We start from the raw sequence: 26,222 nt of genomic DNA, 5'->3' as shown, positions 1-26,222 counted from the left end.
CAGTGCTAGGCTAGTCCCTGGGAAAACAGGTTTCTATACACATGGCCTCTGCCCCCATGGAGCTTCTAGTCTAGTGAAACCAGGTGATAAATGATTGTACTAACACAATCACACCTGTGGCTTGGACAAGGGACCCTAAAAAGAGATGAGGACCAACCCAAAGTGCCTAAGAGGGAAAAAATGAACAAGGCTAGAAAGTTGACTGGGAGTGACTGTGAGGCAGGGAAAAGGTCAGAGAAAAGGGGGAAGGGAGGAGAAGGGAAGGAAGGAAGGAGGAAAAAAGTAAGAAGGAAGGGGGAAGAAAGAAAAGCATGAAAGTACTGTTACTTCATTATCAATACCTACCCTTTTGTATATACGGTGATTACATGAAAAGGTACATGTTGATACAAGCTGTGCACTAGAAATGAGGCTACGTATGTGTGAAATTTATTTATATATACTTATGCTGATTTAAATGTACATTTATGAAGATCCATACAGACATCTATTATATATCTTTGTGTATATACCCTGCAGCTGTTGACACAAATATAGTTATAAAAACTTAGTGCCAAGTTTTTCCAGATGAATACTTCAGCACACCTGAAATATTATGGGCAGAAAAATGGGGGAAAGGACTCACACAGATAAGAAAAAATGAAAACAGCTAGTATCATGTGTCAGTCTCACGGAAAACCCAACATTTGCGAGGTGTTACATGCTTGGACATGTGATCTTACCAGAGATGTGAGTTGATGAGGCCTAACTATCTCAGTCCTGGGTGACAAGTGTCCATGGTATTAAATACCTCAAGAAACACTCAACTCTGAAATACAGTTTTTGCTCAAGATATAGGAAAACAGGGTTTCTTCTGAGTCCAATCACCTTCTGTGGCCAAAGGCAAGAATTTCTGTGACTGTATTTACCTGAAGTTCATGGAACAGAGTTAATGGAACACCACAGATGTGCAGTAAATATTTGTTAAATGATAAATATTCTATCTTATTAATATGGAGTTAAAATAAAGAAGTTACAGCTCTGTGGAATATTAGAGCTAGAGAGAACGTTTATTCTGTGCATGAGATGCTATCTTCAGAGAAGCTAAGTGACTCATTCAAGGGCACAGAGCACATTAATGTTGGGGCTCAGACCAAGGTCCAGTCCTCTTTATCCCCCCACCCCAAAGATCTGTCTGGCATTGCTCATGGATTTGAGAGTTTTATGGTAGTTTGGGAAGTCTAAAAACTTAAACATGCAAAGATAAATAGGATGAAAATGAGTTGAGAAATAAATTGCAGAGTTTGGCTCATGGAAAAGTTTATTTCTTCAAGGATATTAAAAGGGTCTGAGCCAAAAGGATCACACAGCCTGTAATAGGATGCTCTAAAAAAAGAACAGTGTCTTTTCCTGGCCTGCATGCACTAAATTTACATATTCTGAAGGAAAACCCAAGGCTGCTGGGTTTCCTTGCATGCCTGAGTCAGCTCAGGGAACGAGGGGGCTCAGCACTTCCAGTTGAACTCTGCTCTACATATCGTGCTTTAAGAAGGTCAACAGCAAACCAGGAACAGACTTAACCAATTGACAGTTGGGTTGGATGGAGGTGTGGGGAGATGTCTGAAAATTATTTCATTCATGCAACTGTTAGAACAAACCAAGATGTTTTAGCCAGAGAAGTCTCAGTGGAGAGTCTTGCTGATTATACCTCCTAAATATCTCTCAATTCCATTGACTTCTCTCCATTTCTCACTGCCACGGACCACACCCTGGCCACCACCATCCCTATTTCAGATTCCTGCAACAGCCACTGCTCCCCTTCCCCCAGCACACACTCCTCAGGCTCTTCACCACAGAGCAACCCACGCAATCTTGACAACATGTACATCTCACCATGCAACAGACTCCTGCCAAGGCACGTGGTGCCTCCTTGCTGCCCTCAGTAAAAACCCATCGTTATCCAGTCATTATAGAACACTCAGTCCAACCTTCCCCGACTCCACACCTTACTCTTCATGCTCCAAACCCTCTTAATCTCTCAGAGCATTACTGAAGACCTTCTGTTTATGAGGGTTACATCTACTAGTAGTTGCCATACTATCAATGAAAACTGAGAAACTTTAGAACACAAGAACACATACGCATGTGCTCTATTAGCTATTGGAGCAGTAATAACATCGCATTCCATGCAGGACGGGAAAGCTCCATTCTCACGAGAGACTGGGAGTGGAAATGGTAATCAGTATCATAGCATCATTATGAAAATAATTTTGGTCTTTGAGGATACCCTATAAAGTCTCTAGGAATGCCATAATCCTCCAGATCAGACTCAAAAAACCACTGTTCTAAACATACCCAGTTTCTTTCATGTTGTCAAATGTGCCTTGCTCACTGGTGTGGTGACATTTCCTGGGTGGCCTTAGTCTCAGTTCTACATGAGGCCAGCTTCTCACTGCTCCCCCCAGCACTCTGTGCTTCGATCAGCATGGGCCTCACTGCACCGGATGGTTACCATCCAGCACCCCTGTTAGATGGCCAGCTCTGCCTTGCCCCATGCATCCAGCACAGTGCCAGGCACACAGTTCCTACAGTGGTCACAGGTGAGACTTGTTCATTCTGTGCGCACACAATGTGTTGTCAGCTGGAAGAGACATGCATTTTCTTCCAGGAAAACCCAAAGTGGGTTCTGCTGGCATGGAAAAGTCACGACTGTGGATTTCAGGAAGAACTTTCTAACGAATGGAAGGCCAAGGAATGTATGAGCTGGTGCTAGGAGAGCCTCAGTAAGGGAGGGCAGGAGGGGGATTCCTGCACTGGGTGGGAACTGGGGCTGGATGACCTAGCCACCCCTTCCAAGTCTGACAGCCCGTGATTCTGTGAGGCTGAACTGAGGGCTTCTCCCAGACATCCCTCTTGCTTTACATTCCAGATGGATTTGTTTAGAGTTCCCAAGTTCAGCTCTCATTTTTATTTTAAGCTACTTTAGAAGATAACAAAGTACAGTGCTGTCATTTTTCTCCTTCACTTTCCTCTCTGATCCCTCTCCCTTGCTTTATTCTCTGGCTTTTTCTTTCCAACCTCCTTTCTAAAAATATAAAGGAAAAGAGGGGAGTTCTCACTGAACCTCAGTGAGGAATCAGATTCTGCTCCCTCTGATGGACTGTGGTCCCCACCCAGGGACCATGGACATGAGCTGCCCTGCACAGAAGCAAGAGGGACCGGGCGGTCGGGGGCGGGGGGGGGGGGGGGTTGGGCGCGGAGTTCCAAGCGGAAGTCTCTGAGGGTAAGGGAGAACATGGGGTCTCTGCCAGCCTGGCTTCAGACACTAGATCTGAGCCCTAAAGAAGGGGACATTGCAAAAGGAAACTGAGTAGGCAACTTTCTGTGAGATTCTGTTAAGTTCCAAGTGGCTGCTGCAAAGCCAAGTGACCATGGAACAAAGAATTGGGTAAAAGGCACTCTCTTAATTTCTGTAGAAAACCCAGTAGATCTGGCAGTGTGCAGGACTAGAAGACAGCACAGAGACTGTTAGCCCTAGGGAGGTCTGGGAGACCCCCAGACGGAGAGGGTCTGGTCATGGGGAGAGCCCACAACAGTGGCAATCACGAGGTGCTTCCCTCAAGTGTCTTGCTGATAAATGCATCCCAAAAAGGAGGGTACATAGCAGAAAACATTGAGAGGGATAGCTGTGGTGTATATGTGGATGCCCTGGGGATTCTCAGAAACAACCAAAGAAGATAAAGACTACTGAAACCTTGACCAACCCCCGCCCCCCCACCCAGGTATGTGTGCTGATTCTAAGGTGATCTTGAACCAACAGGCTGTCGGGGTCAGGAGGTGTGTATAAACACACATACAAGCTGTGTCTTTATCAGGTGTGTGGCCTCAGGCACTTGTTCAATATCTCAGCACCTTGGTTTCCTCAAATTTAAAGTGGGATGTCATACCTAACACAGTGAAGAGTTCAAAGACTATGTGTTGAATCGACGCATGAGTATTGGCCTTGATCTTGGCCGAAGGGTGCAAACTTCTAGTTGTACGATGGATAAATTCTGGAGTTTTAATATACAACATGGGGACTCTAGTTAATAATACTGTATCATACACTTGAAAATTGCCTAGAGAGTAGATCTTATATGTTCTCACCACAAAAAACAAAAAAGTATGAGATGATGGATGTGTAAACTAACCTTACTATGGTAATTACTTCACAATGATACATGTATCAAATCATCACTTTGTACAATGTGATGTTAGATGTCAATAATGTCTCAAAAACACTTGGGGGAAAAGACAGAAATAAAATTTTAAAAAATAAAATTAATAAAAGAATAAAATTATAAAAATAAATAAATAAATAAATAAATAAATAATAAAATAAAATTTAAAAACTTGGCCTTGAAGATTCCATAAAGATCAAATGAGATAGTATGTAAAGAGTTGTTCTTTGTACCCCTAACCTGTAAATGAGCTTCCAGGTGGCCTTACCTTCTGCTTCCCGAGGACTCCAGTGTCCTGATGGGCCACAGGGCATCGGGGAGGAGGCATTAATGGCATACTGCACCAGGATTCTCCCTTCCAGACAAAGTTCACATGCTGATCCCAATTCTCTAGGAGGCCAAGGAAAGAAGGGAAATGCACTGACTTAGGAACGGTTGAATGAGCTCCTGATCCAGGGGAGAAGACACAACAATTCCACATTACCCTATCCTCCTTATCCTCGCCAAAGATTCCAGAATATGAGCATAAGTGAAATTCCTCCCGAGTGTTCAGCAAAGATCTTATTTAGGCCTATGTGGTTTCTGTCATAACGATAGATACACTTCTTTAATTTCAAGCAGTACAGAATCAATAGGCCAACTACTTACTACCTGTACTAATCTTAGTTTCATCAGACATTCAAGGCTCCACTGAGGACTTGATGTGTGCTTGTGAAAAAATCTTTAGTCCCATTTAACCTCAAATTTTATTCTTTTAACAGTGCTTATCAGGTACCTCCCATGTGCCAGACACCATCCTGGGTCCTAGGTATGAAATAGAAAGAAGGCATGATCTAGTTCCTTCATTCAAAAATGAGTTGGGTGAACCAGATGGTGCCTATAGAACCTTCCAGCCCTGATACTGTGTGGATGGATGAACCACCTTTAACAGTGAAAAGCAGTTTCTTTACCATGGTATCAAATTCCTTTTAGCAGCTTTCCAAGGGGCAAGCCAATCTCTTGAAGGGAACAGCCCTAGAAGTGGAATATTACAGTGGCTTCCGCTACCATCTAGTGTCTCATGTATCTGGATTCAATCTCCCCTTAGCCATAATAGCCTCTAGGATCTTGCTTGTTCTCCAGACTTGGCATCTGTTTAGGAGGCAGCTGCCAGGAGGGGAGAGGGATCAGCCCATTATTTCTCAAAATGCAATGGTCCTGCCAATACCTCTTTCATCATTCCTAGAAGAATCTTTATCCCTTGACTACCTGAAAGATACAGTGGAGGAGCCTTAGGGCTTTCCCTTCACAGAGAAGCTCTATAGCCCTTGGGATCACATGGTAAGAAAGAGTATACTTGTAAGCATCTGTCTACTGGTGTTCCCCATTCCTCTTCCACACAGCTACCAGGGAACTCATCCCCAAACCTATATCTTAACAGATCATTCTCCTGCTTATCTGCTTATATGGTGGTCAACATATGTGGATGGGTGGATGGGTGAATGGGTGGGTGCATGGGTAGATGGATGGATGGTGGATGGGTGGATACTGGCTGGGTGCATTGGTGAGTGGATGGGTGGGTGGGTGGATGGACGGATGGATGGATGGATGGTGGATAGATGGATGGTGGATGGGTGGATAGATGGGTAGGTGGATAGATGAATGGATGAACACCAGTAACTCAGACATGTTGCTAAGACTCATGACTAACCTAGTCTAGACCCTCAAATTGCAGAATTTGCATCCTCAGCTTTATCACTATAAATATAAAATCATACATAGGTAGAAATTTTGCAAGCACATTGATATCCAGTGGTAGGAGAATGATGAAATAGCCTAAGATTAACATGGTCAATAAAATGGTAAGAAGTCATTACAAAAATGTTCCCTGAAATTTCATGGAATGCTATAATGTTAAGTGAAAAAGTTGTATTCAAAAGTGAATTTATAGCAGCATCTCAGTACTGTTCAAATAACTTCAATATTACAAAATATTGGCAGCAATGTCTGGGTGGTGGAACAAGTATAGGATGATCCCCATTTTTATTCCTTCTGGTTTTCTGAATTTTCTATATATTTTGAATATCTAGGAGTTACTCCTGGACTGGCAATCACAATAATTATACAAATATACTTGTAGACAGGGAATGAGGAGTGGAGAGAGAGTTCCTTACTCTGGAAGGCTGAGTTCCATTACAATGACCACAAACCATGCATAGCAGCTCAGAGTCACATGACTGGCTCTATGATGACAATGAGATTATAAAGGTTCTGGGATGGAATTAGGAACCACACTGACCTTAATGGACATGGAACCTTTCTTTCTATTTCTTTATATGTCATGCTTCAGATGACACTCATAGAGTGAGTGCCCTGTACTTCACAGAGTTCTTGACACATCCTCAGTTTCCAATAAATACTTTGATGAGCGACTAAACCATCATCCACCTGACAGTAAATGTGCCTTGTTTGCACAGAGCCCTACATAGTACCTTTCATCATATTCAATCATTGGTTCATGTATTCATTCATTTTTTCATCTGTTCATTCAATGGGTTTTCATTGAACAGCCTCTAGCTGTTAGCACTGTACAAGTACTAGACACTGACCATCGAAGGGTGAGGAAATTAGATGTGCTACCTATACCTCATAGAGCTTGCAGCCTGGTGGATAGTCCATAAACAAGTAGACAGATATAAAATAACAGGCTCATTAAGTTCTAGAAGCAAAGGAAATGTATGACGTATGCAAGAATACCAGTGGGAGAGGTGTACTGGGCTAATTAAAATTGGAACAGTCATGAAAGGCCTTAGTGAGGGAATGCCATCTATGGTGAGAGCTGAAGGATGACATAAAGAGTGGATATAAAGTATTCCAGGGGCAGTTGCAGGAACATAAAGGACCTAAGCAGGAAAAAAAGGGCTTGGTGTATAGGGATCCCAAAGGAAGTGTGAATGACAGGAGTCACGAATGAAGGAAAGAGTGGTAAGAGAGGCAGTTGGACAAATAGGCAAGGATTAGATCATGGGAAGTCCTGTAGACCACATGGTGATCATACATAAAAGAAACGGGAAGCCACTAGAGGGTTGTAAGCCACTGGAGCCACTCCAAGTCATGGAGCAACATGATATAATTTACATTTTAAAAAGATTGCTCTGAATGCTAAATGAAACATGGATTGAGGAAAGAAGGACAAAAGTAAAGGCTAAGTCAGCAACTAAAAAGCAATGGTGTGATTCTGGGCAGTGGGTCATGTTCCCATTTTACAGATTAGGAAATAGAAGATCATGAGTACAATGTACTCATGCCAAGGTTATAGCTTGTAAAGGCTTTACCAAAATCAGGAAGTATCTATACATCCAGGGAGTATATAGTATTTTTTTTTTTTTACCTCTGGCATTTATGTGATTTTTATTTGCACCTGTATCTACACACACACACACACACACACACACACACACACACACACTCTGAAATCACAGATGTACAGGATGTTAACACTGGAAGAGATCATCTTTCTCACCTAGGTTCCATGAGAATCAAAGCTTAAAGCTCAACTCTGTGCTAATATAGCAGCCAGCAGTCACATGTGGGTCTTTGAATGTAAGCTAATTAACATTAAATAAATTTAATAAATTATAAATTAAATAAATTTAAATAAATTCAGTTCCACATTTGTCACATTTCAAGTGCTTCATAGCCAGTTGGCTAATGGCTACCATATTGGATGGTACAGATAGAGAATATTTCCATTACTGCGGAAGTACCATTGAACAGTGCTTCTTTAAGATGTCCACTGTGTATGATGAGTTTACTTCTCTCCTATGCATCTAGAATGGTACTCATTATGTACCATTCTAAGGAGAATTGAGAAAATAGTTACTCAAGTCATTTTCTGTGTTCTGAGATTTGCAATAGGAACCTTGGTTGCAAAAGGCTAGATGCCCTTTGGCTTACAGATCAGAAGACTGAGGCTGAAGAGGAAGAGGAAATGAATGAGATTGCAAAGACTTGAGACCCAGGTCTCTTGCTTCTCAGTCCAGAATTCTTTCTAATACCCCACCACCAATTGTTCAGATAACTGAAACCATTCCATCAACACATGTTTGCAAGACAGATAAAAATAAAGGAGTTAGAAAAGCCAGGGGTGGCCTTGAATTATTTATTCAGTTGCCCATGTGTGAGGACACAGGCTGTGGGAGGATCTGAATATGTTTTTTTAAGGAAAACCCTTGTATTCTCTTAGACCACAGATGTGAGGAACAGCAGGAGGACGTAGGGATGGCCAGGGGCGAGAGGTTGGCATTGATGGATGTAGTGGAAAACACCAGAGATTTTGCAGGGAAAGAGAATTTTCAAGTAGCTAAACAGCTCTGGGAAACTTCATATGAGATGGGAGCTAATATTTCTTGAACATAGAGGGTGTGCTAGGCATACCACAGATGTCACATGTTTGTTGAATTCCCCACAAAATCCAGCTGAAGTGGGCACAATTATGGAAGAAGATTCAGAGGGTCAGAGAGAATAAGGTGAGATGGCTTGCCAAAGGCCCCATAGACCAAGAGTGGTGGAGTGGGGAGCGGAGTGCAGACGATTTGTCAGTAGAGCTTGTATGCTCTGCACCAGGCCAATGCACATGACTGCAAACTGAGTGTATGCGGGAGTGATAGCTCCATTTCTTTGTAACAATTTATTGAACTGGTGGACCAACTTCCTTTAGTCATAGCCTATCGTCTACGTAGCTGTTAACCCTAATTAGACATGTTTCTAAAATGTCAGTTTTAATTTAACATATGATAACTCCGTTATGAAATCTTAGACTGAACAGAATAGCTATTGTACGAGCCTCAAGTACCAACTGACTATAGGTTATTAAAAACATATTGATTGGAGCTGAGGGTACCATGTAATAGAGACCTATCTCATTACACAACAATTAACCCTCCAATAGGTTTCCAACAATCAGATGGTATTTATTTAATGGACAATAACTGCTTTATGAAATATAAATTAAATACATACACAGGAAGCTTCATTTACAAAACTTCCATTTTTAAGTGGAATTGAGGCCAAGGCTTGACCAAAAGTCTGATACTTCTCATCGCCACAGAAAAAAATAAATAAATCTACAGGCTGCTGGAGAGCCTGCTCTGAAGTGTCACATGAGGTTTCCCAAACCCAGCTCTGAGCTCCCAGTGAGGGCGGCTGGGGGCAGGGGAAGGGGGTTTTTATAGAGGGCCCAGGGATTACATTTCCTTCCCCTAAGAACACATGCACCCAGCTGCCAGACAAAGGTTCTAGATTCAGGGACTGATGGTACTGTAGAAAATTAGAGATCCCATTTTTTTTAAGAAGGCTCCACGCCTGGTGAGAAGCCCAACGCAGGGCTTGAACTCACGACCCTGAGATCAAGACCTGGGTTGAGATCAAGAATTGGACACTCAACCAACTGAGCCACCCAGGTGCCCCAGAGCCCCAATTTAATGTGGCACCATGAACTAATATGTATTTACACACACACACACACACACACACACACACACACACACACACACGAGAGCTCCTTACCACCTTCTGTGGCTCTTTTGAGGGTAGGGGTAACACCCCCTTCATAATTCAAATTTTAGATGGACTTAATGAAAACACACAGGGGCCACAGACAAGATGCTGCAAAATGTGAGTCAGAGCCCAGCTCCCACCAACTTCTATGGGCTCTTGGTCAAATCTCTCAGCCTCTTTCAGCTCCAATTCCTGCCTTACCCAGCAAATGAGGAAAATGATTCCCCCTTCATAGAGTTACTAGAAAGAGTAAATGAGACTCTGCAAACAAAGCTTTTAATGCAGAATCTTTCCCAGAGTAAGCACTTAATGAATGGCAACAGCCACAACCTCAGAGAATTATTTGTTAATCATTAGCTGGCTTTTATTTTTGCCATCATCAATGGTATATCATCAGTATTAGATAAAACACTCCCAAGAAGGGCTGGGATAGAGGTTAAGACACTAATAAGCCCTAAATTAAAGGCAAGGGTAGATGTCAACATCTTAATCTATTTTCCCGACTCTTTAGAATCTGTTTTCCTTAAAGCCTGAGCTCCTCAGAGGGTCTCAATGCTGAAAGGCATCACAAGAGACCCCTGGATTCAGGTTCATGCCTGCAGACCACTGAGGCATCATAAGACACACGTTTCTGAGGTAGAAGACCACTCTGCAAGGGAAAGCAACTTGCCCAAGTCAGTACAGCTAATAAGTGGCAGATGGGGGAGCAGAACTCCTGTGCCTCGGTTTATCATTCCTGGTCTTCTAAAAATTCTACCTTCAATTCTACAAAGAAATACTGTGCACAAAGATTCTAATTATATGTATTATACATATATTATATATATATTTGCATGTATATTCATGTATGATATGAATATGTATATATACACATATACACCTTGATATTTAATATATACTATACATATATTACAATTACCCATTAACCAGGGGCAATTTCAAATCCTGAATGCATGGAGAAGAGATCAGGACCTCCATCCCAGAGGATAGAGTTTCCAGGTATTTCAGAATAAAATAAAGCTAAACATTCATTCATTGAAAGCATGCATCATTACTTATTAATTTCAATTAGCAATCATTCATGTATCCCCTGACCCCCAAATCTACAACATGCCTATCTGGACCAGTCACTGTTTAGTGGCTGAACTGCCAGGGGCTCCAGATGAACAAGAGAGCAAGGACAGAGAAAACAGCACAACTCCTCTCCAAGACTGCTTCCCTTCTGAAGTCCCTTCTTCTTGGCAGGAGAGAGAGGGATCACCACTTCACAGGCCACACTCACCTTTCAAAGAAGTGGCCATCGATGGGCGGAAACCACTCCAGCGTCACGGAGTCGGTCGTGTGGCCCACGATCTGGGGGGCCAGGGCAACAGGCGCCGGCTTCCTGGAGGGCTGCCAGCTCTGGTACACCAGGTCCAGGTAACAGTGCATTCTGGCAACTTGATTGGGCGTGAAGGAGTCCGTACAGTCGTCATCTGCGAGCGGGCAGAGGGAGAGATAAAAACCTGGCTGCATGGGAGGGCATGAGAAAGAGTTATGACGTCTCCCAGGGAACAGCCAGCCAGCACCCCAGTCCTTGCCAACACAGAGCTGGCCTCTTTCAGTGCTTAAGAGTTAATGGTCTGTGCACAAATGAGTGCAGTCATCACCTCTGGAGGCAGGTGAGAGGGAACGGGAGGAAGGGGAGGGTGGATGGGACTGAGCAGCCCAGAGGTCACAGCTAAGGACAAGGGACAGGTAAATTGCTTTCCATGGGCCCCCAAATCCCTGGTCAGTAAGCGATGTATTTCTTTATTCTGCCCCTGCCTCACTACTCACCCAGTATCTCCCATTCATTCATTCATTCATTCATTCATTCATTCATTTCCTTGTTGATTCACTCACTCACTCCCTTCTATTCACCCATACATTCATTCATCCATTCCACTATCCACGGATGCAGTGATACTGTCCTTCACAAACCTTCTGAGCATCTATCCCATATTCTCTTCTCTGTCCCAAGGGCCACGGGAAGATGAAACTTAAAATGTTCCTGCCCCAGAGGAGGGACCAGTCTAGCTACAGAGTGAAGGCCAGTTTGTTGTATGAGTCAAGGCGATCAGAAGACTGTTGACGACTGCAATGCTGACCACTGATGAACAAGAGACAGCACATTGGGGAAGGGCAGTGTTCCAGGGAGGCTTCTGAAGAAGGAGGTACTTGAGGTCAACCAGACTGGATGGCTCAGATGGAGAAAGAAAGGTCAGGACTGTAGGGAGCTACAGGACCCAGGGACATGGTGTCCTTTGCAGTGAGCACAGCCAGAGGCAGGCAGCCCTAGGAACTATCAGGCTCATGTCCGTCCTGGGAATGAGGACAGCACTGTCACTGGGACATTTGCTGTGTGCTTAGTATAAGCCAGGCATGGTGCACTGGGCCTTGGACACATTTAACACTCCCATGATTTGGGGAGTAAATACTATGATTTTCTCCATTTTACAGAGAAGGGAATAGAGGTTGAGAGAGGTCATGCAGCTTTATTTAAGATCACAATGTTAGGGATAGATCCAAGACTCAAACCCAGGCAGTCTTGATGCTAAGACCATGTTTCGAATCAATAGAAGGACGTCTGAGCATAAATGAGACCCTGTATGGGAACAGTATCCTGCAGGTGATTGATAAATAGGATGTGAGCCTGAGTCTGAGCTGACTGGAATACAATCTCTTAAATGTCTTTAGATCAAATGACCTTCAGCCCTACTCTCTTTTCGACCATGTGGACTGAATAGTATCCAAGACTCGCCTCTCAAGGAAGAAGCCTGCCTCCTGTCTACCCTTCCAACAGCTTTATTCAACTGCCTCAGGGGCAGAGCAAGGCACTGTTTTCGCTTGGTTTCCAAAAACACCACTTCCCAGAGGTGTCGGCCAGGTCAGGGTTTCTGCAGCTGGGCCCCAGACAGAGAAGCATGGGGCTCGCCAGATCTTAAAATAAACCGGCCACTGGGAATCCTGCAACATAAACTGACTTCCCCCTTATCAAACAAACAGAAAATAACTTTGGGCAGGTGCTAGGCAGTTGGATAGGACCTTGAGAATCCAGCTTGGGGAAGGGACAGGAGTACAAGGAGGTTATACACAGAAGCTGCCTCTGATCTCCTGAGTGACTTCTGACAGTCTGTCTCTTCTCCAGCATCCTGGGGACTCCTTCATATGTTTGGAAGAAGCAGTAGAGCCTGGTGTCCCTTAGCAAGTATCTTTAGCCACATACATCTCCCTTGAGCCCTGATGTAGCCATCTAATTCCTTGGATAACAAACATTCTATGGCTCCCCATTGCCTGGAGAATAGAGTCCAAATGTCTCAGTCTAAGAAGGGCCAGATCATTGGGTACGTTTTTCTTTGTTGCTGTGAGCTTTGCCCTTCTTAATGCAAAAAGTGCACTTGGAAAAGCCACTTAATAGGTTAGAGTCAGGAGAAGGGACTAAGAAAGTATGGTTAAAGAGTTAGACCAATACATGAAGGATCTGGAGTCAAATGGGCAAGTGAATTCACGACTCAGTGCCTCAGTTTTCCTATCTGTAAATGGGGATGATGGTGCTAGCAAGAGCATTCACCTCCGAATTCGGTTAAAGGGTAAGGGGAGTAGAACACAAAGAACCATGATAAATGCTCAGTAAATCCTCACTGCCTCATGATTGCGAACAGCACATGTGTGCGCGTTAGAAAACCACAAGCAGGAAAAATCCCAGAATGTAAAATATTCATTCTCTTTGATGTAGCAAATTCACATTCAGGAATTCAATAGACATACATTCATGAAGAAACATACGGAAAATTTAGGTACGAGGATATTTTCTGAAGCATCATTTATAATGGTAAAAATATCAGAAATAACACATCTGGCTATTAATAGGGGAATGTCTATGTATGTTAAGGCACAGGCACTGAGTAGTATACTAATAAGTCACTTCCAAAAGAGAGAAGTAACTCTAAAACTCAGGTCCCTCATGTATAAATTGGGGACATTTAAATTGACCCCACTCCACAGTGCTGCTGTGGGGACCCAGTGAGCTGGAGGACATAAAGCATTTATCAAGATGAATGGAAGAAAAAAACCATCATTTTTTTCTTCCAGACACTCTTATTTGTGCATTTCTTCCTTGTCTCCCAAAAGAGTGTGTTTTCCATTAATGATTTAAAAATTAGCCATTTGCATGTTTCTCAATAAAAAAGAGTATGAAAAAGAGAGAGATGACAGAACTTAGCAGGAAAACAGAAATGCATGTGAACTTGAAAGTAGAAGTCAGCAAACGTCTGTCCCAGGGTACACTGCTTAGAGACTTAGGTGCTATCAGAATCTTGGGGGAGGTACCAAAGGGTTTCCGTTTATCACAATGCTCTGTCTCAATTAGCTCATGTCTAGAGTCAGTCCCTCTTGGCTTCCTGCCTCCACATGCTTCCCCTCCCGACACGTGATCTCCAGGACCAGCCAGCCCATCTTATCCCTAAGCCGAGAGGACTTTGGGGATCTCATCCCCATGCTGCCGTCCCCATGCTGCTGGTGCATTGCCCTGACTTTGGTAACTGAACTTTGTTCTCCAGACCATGTTCCCCTCTGCAGCATGGAGACTGCAGAGCACGGGAGGTTGGGTCATGGACCCAGGGCTGCCATGTGCTGTGGAACCCCGAGCAAAATGCTGGCCCCTGCCAGCCTCGTTTGCACCCATTGTAACCATAGGGAATAGTGATACTACCTGCCTCCTAAAGCTAATGAGGGCATTTAATAAGCTAATTCGTGTCTAGTATATGGATAACTATAGCTGTCCTTTGTAAGAATCCCTGACTTTTTGGTTTTTATTAAATAATGATAGTGATAATAAATGATTATATTCACTGTAAAATATGTGGAATGTGCCAAAAATAGTTATGAAGAGATAAATATAACCCTAAACTCATTACCTAGAGATAATACAATTAATACTTAGTACATAGGAGTATATGTGTGTGTATGTATATGCATATAAATATTTATAATTCTCATTACCATAAATATATTTACATCATATATATACATACATTTATATACATACATATATTCATACACACACACACACATGCCAGGTCTTACACTGTACGAGGTTCCCTGACCATTTTCACATTAAATAGTTAACAAATAAACCCACTAATATCACTTAGGAAGAACTAGTTATGGTACCAAGGACAGTTCTAAATCCTTTACCTGCATGATTACACCTACTATCACAAAAGGGAGGTGTGATTATCCTTCATGCTATCCAGGAAGTAAGTGAGGCTCGGAGGAGAAGTCACTGCCTAGGGTCAAAGGCTAATGCAGGGAGGATTCAAGTTCAGTGCCTGCACCCCCAAACTTGGTGCTCTGCACCAGGTTACTCTGCTTCTGTTTACCCCTCTTCTTCATCTACTACACTATCATTAGTGACCACATAATGTTCTATCATACAGAGGCCTCACGATTTATTACAACAATCCATTCTCATCGGACTTGCAAACAGTTTCTAATTTTTCATACACATAAGCATTTTTCTTCAAGCCTGGCAGGTAGTAAATACTTAATTGATACTTGGACAATGAATATTGCTAAGAACATTCTTATGATTACATCTTCAAAGAAGTCAATGAATTTATTTCTGTAGGATCTATTCCTGAGAGCTGGGAGCACAGGGTTGAAGCATCCATTTGTATTCAAAGGCCCTGACATGCAGAATGAGGGTAACAATACACTTGTTCCTGTAGGCTGGAGAAGGCCTGTTTTCTTCACTCTTGAGGAAGACCTGACTGGACGGTGCTCTTGGGGGGGCCTCCTATGGCCCATCATCTTCAGAAAGTAGAGTCTAGGCTTCTGCTTTTCTACCTGCTCAGGGCTTATCCAACAGCTCAAGGTGACGGTACTCGCCTGGTGCTCAACTAAGCTTGCCCCGATCAACCTGCCTGGTGTTTGCTTGAACTGAGTACTTGGGACCCCCTCTATCTCCCTTAGCATCAGAAACAGAGCCAGATGATGAATGATTATAAGCACAGGCTCCACAGTGAGAAAGGCTTACCTTCTTTTTGCTGTGTGACCCTGGCAAGTTCCTCAGGCTACATGAAACCCACACTTTCTGATCTGTAAAATAGGTTCAGTAAGAATAGCACTCACCTCGTTGGGTTATTTTGAGGACTCTATAAGACAAGCCTATGAAGTGTTTCACAGTGTGTGGTGTATCATCACAGCCACTCAATAATTAATGCAGACGTATTGAGGTGCCTGGATGGCTCAGATGGCTAAGTGTCCACCTGTTGGTTTTGGCTCAGGTCATGATCTTACGGCTTCGTGGGTTTGAGCCCTGTATCGGGCTCTGTGCTGGCAGTGCAGAACCTGCTTGGGATTTTCTCTCTGCCCCTCCCCTACATGTATTGTCTCTCTCTCAGCATAAATAAATAAATTTCAAAAAATTTTTTTAAATAAATAATTATTGTAGACCTGTGCTGACCAATACAGCAGCCACCAGCCTTTGGGATTATTTCAATTCCAATTAATTAAGACTACTGAAGGCTAACAATTCAGTTCCTCAGTCTTGCTAGCCATATTTCAAGGGCTCATGAGCCACATCAGGCTAGTGGTTACCATACTTGACAGCATGGACACAGGACATGTCCATCTTTACGGAAAGTTCTAGTGGACAGCACTGCACGAGACTCTTTGCTCAACCAGTGACCAGGCCTGAGGAAGAAGTGCCCAGGAAGGAAGGAACCCCAAGCAGTTGACCCAGCAGGGTCCCCACCCTCTGGCCAGGACTTCGCAGCCTCTGTGCACAGCTCTCCCTGGCCATGAGAACCCGATCCTGTTCTGCATTTTGAATTTCATCCAACTGCTTTTGTCACCTCATCTATCAGAGATCCTAAGGAAAACAAACATTTCAAAGCTCGTGGTCGCCTTGAATATGCTTTTGCGGGTGTAAGTTTGTTATCGTAGCTCAGTGAATTAGTTCTGCTGTTAATGGGTCACTGAGCTGAGGGGTTCCTTTAAAAAAACAACAGTAAATCAATCACCCTTTAGATCTGTACGAAGGGGAACAACAACAAAAAAAAGATTTAGTTTATGGGGGTCTAGTAGCTAGTGGCAGCTCTGAGGCCCCTAACAGTCCGGCAAACTTCCAAATTCATGTTATTGTTTATTTTCCATGTGCATTGAGCTGGCCAAGGAAAGGTGCTACAGAAATGGAACGTAAGTAGGGCTGCGTGAAAGGACAGGGCACCGGATGTGGGATGTCGGCTTGGCTGGGAAAGGGAGCCTAGTGGGAATCTGCTTTTGAGGCAATACCCAGCATTGTGGTCTTTTTTAAAGACCTAAACCTAAAGACCCCTTTATGGTGCTAAGGTTGGGTGGTCGACACTTCCACAGATCTCAGGTTTGAACGACATGAGCATTAAACTGAAGAGGCCCCCAGAAGTCATCAGCCCAAACAGGAAGGCAGAAAGACCCACTGGGGATCATCACATTCACTGGGTTTCAGCAGCAATATCCTCTCTTCCAACACAATCTGAGGCAAAACCCCGGAAGAAATGGGAAACAGTTGACAGGGAGCTTTCCTGGTTCAAAGAGAGATGGAGTCCCATCTAGAGCTCCCCAGAGTCATGCCTGACAGCTCCTGCACCCCCATCTCTATGGAAGAGAATATGAAAATCAGCCTGGCTGTTCTGCTTCCTATGCACCCATCTCTAGGTCTCTTCTGAAGAGCTGCACAAGAGCAGAAGAGAAGAAAATGCTTGGGGTCAGATGCGTGACCTGGGGCAAAGGACTTTGGTGAGCTACAGTACTGCCATCTGTAAAATGGAGATAGTTTCTACCCTACAGTTTTGTTGCCAGTTAAATGAGATAGTATGTATTAATGTCCTCTATGAACCACAAACTTTTATACAAGCAGAAATTTTGTTATTGATAAGAATCACTTTTGCATACCTTTATGAGAATTTATTCATTTTCTTCCCTCCCTTTCTTCTTAACAAACATTTATTAAGCACCAGTCTCTGTGCTAGGTGCTGGGAATACCATGAGGCATTGGAGATAATATCTGCCTTCCCAGAACTCACTTATTTTCATAGGGGCAAAAGACACTTAAATTTAATATTATAATAAAATTCAATGCTGGGCTACCATGTGCAATTTGTGGATTGGGCCCTACGGTTCTTGGTCTAAGAGGCCAGCAGTGAAGGCTGAGATGGCCCTTGTTTTAATTTTCCAAAAATGTTCTAAGGGCTAGAAGTGGACTTGATATATTATTCTAAAACAAGTACAGGACATCCTTGAACCCAAAGAATGGGTCTTTAGCACTATTACTGATGGTATAAGAAAAGAGTTTTGACAGGATATATGGAATTAGGAAAAGAATGTCCCCATCTCATGCAATTTGCAAAACCAAAAGCATTCTATTTTTTTGTAGTAAAATAGTAAAAGAGGGTATGAGAGATTTATGTTTAAGAAAAAGTTGCAGTAAAAGAAAAAAAAGGAAGAAAAGGAAAAAGCTGCAGTAAGCACCAGCTTAGAAAAATATAGCTGCAAAATTAGGAGGAAACGTCTCCAACGTTCCTTGAATCCAAAGATTCCATTTTCTTGAGCGAAGTGAGACCCAGAGAGGGGATGTGATAGACCCAAAGGCATCAGGTGATCCAGAGGCAAAGCTAGAATCTACCCAGGTTTCCTGATGTTGGGCCCCAGTCAGCCTCCTCAAGTGCGCCCTTCTGAGGAGTCTTCAGATACAACAGCTTCCAAGTACCCCTGAGGTCTCACACAAGGACTATTATCCTGATTGTCTAGGATGAGGGACTATTGGGATGAAGAAGTCTTAGTAAAGGAAGACCTTGCCCAGGCTTCTCTGAGCCAGGACCTGAGCCCGTGTGTGACACCCGGCCATGTGCTCCCTGCAAAGCAGGGGTCCCTACCTGCATAGCTCATGAAGTTGTTGTAAGGGGTGTTGAAGAAGCTATGGAAGCCACAGGTGTCATTCCCTGGCCCCGGGTCACCGCAGAACTTGTGTTTGGGGGCCGGGTTGGTGTCACTGCAGAGGTCACCAGTCTCAAAGGAGGGCTCCGTCTCCATGCAGGGATCACTGCAAGACTGGATCTCTGAGATGCCTCGGAAGATGTGGTAGAGACCCAGGCTGTGCCCAATCTCATGGATCATGGTGTGGGTATGCCCAGGAATGCCATAGAAAGACGGGTTCAAGACAATGCCACCTGCAAGGGGAAAACCAGAGCATTAAGCAAACGGGGTACCCTGCTTCCTGGTGCAGAAATCCCCCAATCAATCGTGGGTAAATGGGGTGCTGCCCAAAGTAACCACAGGCTTCTCCACTCTGTGACTCCACTGCCCTGAGAACCGTTATGACTTGTGATATGAATCATTGCTTAGGTAGGAAGGAGTCCCAAGAGTCATTCTGTGCAATCCCTTTATTTTTTCAGATGAAAGCACCAATGCCTAAAGAAGTAAGACAACTTAACCAAGGTGCTCTCAAACTTAAAAGAAGGGGCATGATTGGCATTTGAGGACTTTGATTTCTGGGCTGGTAGATGTTTCTGCTGCTACCTTGTCCTTCAACAGTAAGGCATGCTGTGGTTTACAAACATTCTGCACGCTCTTGTCCAATTGAAGCCCTCATGATCAGATACCTTGGTCCCAGTTCTAGGCTCTTCACCAACAGTGTGACGTTGAGCAAACTGATTACCATCTCTGAATCCCACTTCATCTCGGGTGCTCTATGAGAATAAGCACTCAGGATGGCCAGCATCATGTTGGGCTCATCATTATGACAGTATCATTATAGCCAATGTTTCTTGAACATTTATCATGTGTCCTCAGGCCCCGTGTTCAGTGTTTCATGCATCTAATAGCACTTAACCAACTCACAACCCCTATAGGAGTGCACTGATTTCCTAGACAGGTTAAGTCACCGGCTCATGATCAGGAGTCAGTAGGGTTTCAAGTCGGGATTTGAACTCAAGATCCTTAGCTTCCAGAGCCAGGCCCTTTAATGAGTTCTACAGCTAATGCCAATCATACAGCCTGGAATATCGTATCTCATTAAATGGCGGTTGAATCTTCGCTGAATGCTAAGCCAACTACAGAAGTTTTCTGAGGTCTAACGAAGCACACATAAGCAGCTAGCATAACACTGCACATTCAGTGGATACCTTACACTAATCACTCGTTACTCTCAGAGTGTCTTGAGAATAAGCAGCATGATCATCACTTGAAAGGTGACTTAAAATACAGAATCTGGGGCCTCTCACTCCAGACCTAGAGAATCAGAATCCGTATTCTAACAAGGGCGCCAGATGACTGGTCTGTGTGTTCTAGTTTGAGAAGCAGTTGTCTACCCCACGTGTCTTAGAAGATTGAGTCTGGCTTAGCTTGGGGAGATCGATGGAACAGATTGCAGCAGAATCAATGGATAGCATGTTTCATGTTCAGTTTAGGCACTGGAGAAACACATATAGGCTGGTAGGGAGATATTTAAACTTTAAAATCCAACTGTGTTTAAGAGGAGGTTAAAATTCAGGTCTGAACATTCCGCAAGTAGCGATTTTAAGTGCAGAGCGGTGTCTTATAAAAGAATGGTGATGGGGCAGGGCCTTGATTTGAACTGGCAGGCGTGGGGGGAGTTTTCTCTTGGATTGAACTGCCGGGAGGGCGAGCTTGCTCAGTCATGGGGCTCACAGAGTCTATTAATTCTGAACTGCTCAGAGCCTTCTAGCACAAAGATAAAGACGTATGAGAGGGTGTGTGGGGGTGTGTGCACACATACGCATGTGTGAGAAGGGGCAAGCAGAGAGGCAGGGAGGAAGAGAAATTGAGACAGGAAATCTCTCTCAATTATTTCCTGTCAATCATAATATGAAACATAATCCCCTTCCCACCCAAGCCTTTTTCCAGGGATCATGGCATCACAGCAGGAAAAGATGGTAAAATATATGTATGGTTCTAATAAGTTGGGTTTGGTCGGGTCTGGTGCAGAGAAATCGCTTCTGGCCAGCATTTCTCGGACAGGAAGAAGACAGGTTAGGGGGATGGGGACAGTTAGCCTGACAGGAGAGGCAACCCCCATTCCACTTGACCCTGCTGTGTGATCTTGGAAAAGTGACTTTGCATCTCTGGCGAGCTCTAAAATAAACAGCTGCAACAGTGCCCATGGTTCTCTGTCTCCCCATGAAGCTTCAACTTTGAGGTACTGGGCAGGTGGGTGGAAAGGTCTAGGACCCCACAGGCATTTCTAGGGATAGTGACAGGATTGCAGACTTAATGTCCGGGCCAGCTCTGTTTGTTTTACCTCATCCCCTCCCGACTCACCCCTTTTCAGAGCGACAGCACAGAGCTCGAGTCCTGTTTCACTGCTTCTCTTAAAAGGTGAAATAGCTTGAGCCTGACATCATCCTGAAATACTATAACATGCTATGGATTTATAGCCTTCTGTATTTCTGGTCCTGAGCCAGCCTCTGAAATTCACAGAATCATCAGGAGTATTTTTCTCTAACTTAGAAGCCTGCTGTTCAACCCCTCTAAGACACTGATGAAGAGACTTTCAGCTGCTTTTCCAATAGGACGGCATTTCAGCGCCGAGAACTGTCCCTGGAGACCATCTAGTCTAACCCGTTCATTTAAAATCCGAGCAAACTGGGACTTGGGGAAGGAAAGAGACTTGCCTAAGGCCATACTGCCAAGTGGAATCATAGCTGAGAACAACCATGTGTATTGCTCTGGGCCCAGCAGGATTCCCATACATCGTACGAGGCACGCGATGGAAACGGATCATCTACCCTGAAGTGTGCCTAAGCTGCACACTCTTTTCGGCCCAGCCTCTGTCTGCCTGTCTCCCTGTCTATTCCACCCAATCAGCATCTAGCTCAGGGTTCCTCTGCCTCAGCATGACTGACATTTTGGACTGGTTAATTCTTTCTGGCTAAATCTATACATTTCGCAGCATCGCTGTCCTCTACCCACTAGATGCCAGTAGCATCCCCCCATTTGTAACAGCCAAAAATATCTGGACATGGCCAGATATCTCCTAGGGGCTAAAATCCCCCCAGATGGGAACCAATACATATTTATCTTTGTCTCTATCTCTCTTTATGCAACAGCACACTTCCATACATGCATGCACGTGCATGAGTGCGCGCACACACACACACACACACACACACACACACAGGATAGGTTTCATTCCCTTAAAAGTAAGTGGGGAATAAGAGCAGTCTAGAGGGAACTAAGTGTAAAGTTTGAAGTCTTCATCATGTGAAGCTGCACACTCCCTCATTTTCAAGATTCTGCAGATTGAAAGCAGAGACTAGACTCTGGGCGTATTACTGGGACAGTAGTCAGGGCCTCGGAGAACACCCAGCATGGTCACTCTGCTGAGCCCTAACCTTCCCAGATGAAGACGCTTGCTGAGGGAGGCATCATTATCCAGGGCTGCAAAGAATGGGATCATTGAATCAAGGGGAAAATGGCTGAGTAAACTCAATGGAATATTATGTGGTCATGAAAAACGTCTCCTTTAGAGAGACAGAAATTACCTGAAAGGATGCTTTTGTCTTGTGATGTTAAGTGAAAAAAGGATGGAGCGGAAGTGATTAGGAAGAATGCTACCATGTGGAAACATGTAGGGAGCATAACATTAAGTAAAAAAAAAAAATAGAGAGAGAGAGAACATAAAATTCTATCTATGCTGTGATTTCAAAGATGCGTAAGTTAAAAAAATGCATGTGTACATATAGACATGTACTAGAAGGCAGCATGAAAAAATCAAAATTAAAGAACTGCAATGTTTGCTTTTAGGGCCTGATTCAGAAACCAGGGTCTTTTCTGACTTTCGGTAATTGGTCTGTGTTCACACACAGCACACTTTGAGTGTAAGAAGGGTTCTTGGTAGTGTTAGTGGAACATAGAGGAATAACTCACTTTCTTTGGTCTCTTTGGTATCTCTCAAGCCAACTCATGACTTAGTTGTGTCAGCACAAAGTGATTACCAGGCTGAGAGGATATTTGTATGCATTAAGAGGTAAGGGGTGTGTAAAGAAAGCAATCAAAGGACAGAGTTGGAAACTTGAATTCCAAATGTGGCTCTGCCACGGACTTGCGTGTGACCTTGGATAAGCCCTATTCCTTCTGTGGATCTAAGTTTCCCATTGGTAAAACAGGGCTAATAGTACCATGTTATTTTCTTCAGAGCAATGCTCGGCAGTTGAAATGAGATAAGAAATGCTAGAGAGTTCGGTATACTAGAAAGCGATTAATAGATTACTCGTCATCATTACCACCACCACCATCATCCTAGCCATGCTCATCATCATCATTATCATTGCCACTAAATTTATTCCTGTGCTAATCCAATTTCCTCCTGAAGAAATTTCTAATTCTCACCTAAGTGCATTAGGGCCTCCTTGTCCCATGGCCAAGTTGCTACTCCTGCCAATTCCTCCTCCGAGGAGTTTGCAAAGAAGATATTAAGGTGTGTTGATCCATCCAGTCTAAGAATGTTCTTCAGTTCATTAACATCCAAGTATGCTCTGTAATAGAAAAAGAACCTTAGCTGTCATCACCATCCAAAAAAGGTACTCTTCAAATAACAGCTATTCCCCAAGTAATTAAGAGCTACTATGTGCCAGGCACTTCGTTAAACACTTGATAAACATTACCTCCGTGACTTCCCCCCAACGATGTTATAAGGTAAGTGAGATGATCCCATTTTACAGCTGAGAAAATTAAGTCCTTGTGAGTTTAAGAGATTTGAGAAGTTTGCTCAGCTTATAAATAGCAGAGTTCACTTTAGAAACAAGATTTACCTAAAATCTCTATCTTTGCTCTTCAGGGCTCTGCTATCTTGACTGGTGACAGGGCCACATAAATGTGGATGTAAATCAAAGACACAGACCATGGAAAAGGCAACATGTATTCTAGTCTTGGCTTCTTTTCTATTTCACTCATTCACTATGAACGTCAAACCATTTATTTGGCAAACACGGACTATACTAGGAGGCCTGCTTTTATCTGCACACCAACCTTGCAAAGAGGTGTTATTGCTTCCTTTTCAAGATAAGGAACACATGGTCCAAATGTGATTACATAGGTTGCCCAAAGTTACAGAAATGGGTTTCAAGGCCAATTCTGTCTACCCTGGAAACTTAGGCTCTTGTCACCGGGCATCATGCTGCCCGCCCCCCCACCAGATGATTCTACATTCTGTATGCCTTTATTTGTTAGTCTGTAAAATGGACTTAGGGATATTGCATTTGGAATGGCTGCCGTTGTAGACTGGCATATCAGGAACGTGAACTAACTCCCCATTATCATCATTAGCTCTTTAATACATACAATGAACACATGTTGGCGAGCAGAAGAGGTGGTCTTTGAAAAGAGGCTGGCATGTCCTAGGTGCTCAATAAATAAGAACTCCGCCTTCATAGAGTCTGGCTCTCCTATCACCACAGAGACACTAATGCTTTCCATCAGTCACAGGCACATTACTCAATGGATCATTTTCTAAATCAACAGAGGCATCTTGCTGCTTTCTCCTGAGTCTTTCAGCCCCCATTTTATGTCTGCTGTCATGTATCCTTATGAGCAGCTGATAATCATTTCTTGAGTAAGGCTGGAAATGAACCAATGAATCACTGAATAAAAATATACATAAACAAGCAGGCAGCTTGATGTAGGAGGTGAGATAAAGTCTGTGAATAATGATATTTAGTGTTTGATGGGCTCTTCTATGTGGTCAGACTTTACATGGATTATCTCCTTTCATCTTCTTAATAAGACTGAGGTAGGTAGTATCATTATGCCCATATTCCAGAGGAGGGAAAAGAGACATAAAGAACCTTCAGAGCTTGCTAAGGTTGCACAGCGAGTTGAAAGTGTTTACCTTTTTCATAATGCTATCTGTCCTTGACAGGTTGGCCCAAATCCTGGCTGGTAGAATACTTTTATGACAGTTCCCTCTCTTTTCCCCTCCTGGAGTCATAGAAGAGCCTCCTGTATGTGCAAGAGTAAGCCCAAGATCCCCAGCACAGCCTCCAAGATACTGCCTCCTTCTATAGCCTCACCTCTCTCTGCTCCCTCTTTCGAATTTCCCAGTGTGGGTTGGGGGCGCCCACCATGACGCATCATCCATGATGCCTTCACTTGAGTTGTTTGTTCTTTCTGTCAGGGACTCGGTTCCCCATCTCGTCCCCTGATAAACACAGCCAAAGCCCATTCTGGTGCCCCTCCTCAAGGAAGTCTACTTTGATTCCCATCACACCTCCTCCTCTGCCATCTCTGCACTCATCCACCTCCTATAAGTACACACATTCACACTATTCCAAATCATCACTCCACCTGTCTATATCCACCACCATCTGTGCCTCCCTGGGGTGGGGAACATGCCTTATCCATTTTTGTTTACCCCGTTCTCAGCATGGGGCTTGCCACGGGTCAGCACTCAGTTGATGTTGATGGGGTTCAATTTACACTGGGAAAGAAAAAAGCTAAAATACTTAGGCCCCAGTTTCCTTCCTAGAAGGCCTATTTCTTTGCTAATACACTGGATCAGCAGCAGCTATCTTAGTGCTTCACAGAGCATTCCTATGGGTCACAAACTCATTCCTCTACTCCAATGAGAATAGACATATCTGAGACCTAGAGAGCCCTCTGGTCTCCCACATCACCAAGAGCCCAGTGATCATGTGACCATACTTTTTTCTGGCTTTTCAAAATAAGGTGAACATAAGTTGGCGATACAGACAGGAGCAGGAGAGGTCATAGGTATGTCTGGGTTGATGTGACCAGTCTCCAGGATAGCCATATGCTCAGATATTGACCTGAAATATTGCTGCCATGCCTTCTCTCCCTGAAAATCCTACCTTCACCTTCTTACACTGGAAGCCTTCTAAGGAGTTTCAGTCAGTCTATTCTGTGACCAGAGAAAGAAAGAGGAAAGAGAAAACCAACATTTATTAAGCACTTGCTGTCCACCAGCCCCTATGCTAGACAACACCTTCTATTCCATGTCTGCAGTATTCAAAGCCATGCAGCCCAGTGGGTACGATGGCTTGTTCTCAAGCCAGAGTCCTGGGTTTGAATCCAGGTCTTCCACTGATGGATCTGATGTTTGGATCACGCTGGGCAATTTACTTCATTATTTTTTGCCCCAGCTTCTGTATACACAAAACAATCTACCTTCGTTGAGTTGCTCAGAGGATTTGGGGTGGTAATAAAGGAAAAGCGTAAAAGACTTAGAACAATACCTGGCATGAAGAAAACCTCAATAAATGTTTAGCTATTTCTATTATTTACCCCCATCTTAGAGATGAAGGGACAGGGGTTCAGAGATCACATAAATAGTGATGAAGCCAAGCACATATCTCAAAGTGTCCAATTCTTCCCACGAGCTCACCCTCATTTCCAGGCTCACTCGGGGCCACGGTGAAAAGGGAAACAATGTGTGGGCGAGTGAAAACA

The 26,222-nt window shown here is 43.7% G+C and overlaps 1 protein-coding gene across 1 annotated transcript in view; it reads right to left on the bottom strand.

The window, feature by feature from the left end:
- PAPPA (pappalysin 1) overlaps nt 1-26,222 on the bottom strand; it is a 241,865-nt gene that overhangs the window by 164,478 nt on the left and 51,165 nt on the right. Inside the window, exons 3-6 of the mRNA XM_023242643.2 lie at nt 23,148-23,293; nt 18,674-18,967; nt 11,020-11,212; nt 4,468-4,589 (exon numbers count right to left, since the gene is read on the bottom strand). Coding sequence (XP_023098411.1) covers nt 4,468-4,589; nt 11,020-11,212; nt 18,674-18,967; nt 23,148-23,293 — 755 coding nt within the window. The remainder of the gene's footprint in view (nt 1-4,467; nt 4,590-11,019; nt 11,213-18,673; nt 18,968-23,147; nt 23,294-26,222) is intronic.

This window comes from Felis catus, chromosome D4 (genome assembly GCF_018350175.1).
Source record: "Felis catus isolate Fca126 chromosome D4, F.catus_Fca126_mat1.0, whole genome shotgun sequence".
Lineage (NCBI taxonomy): Eukaryota > Metazoa > Chordata > Mammalia > Carnivora > Felidae > Felis > Felis catus.
This window is presented reverse-complemented; position numbering and strand designations above follow the sequence as displayed.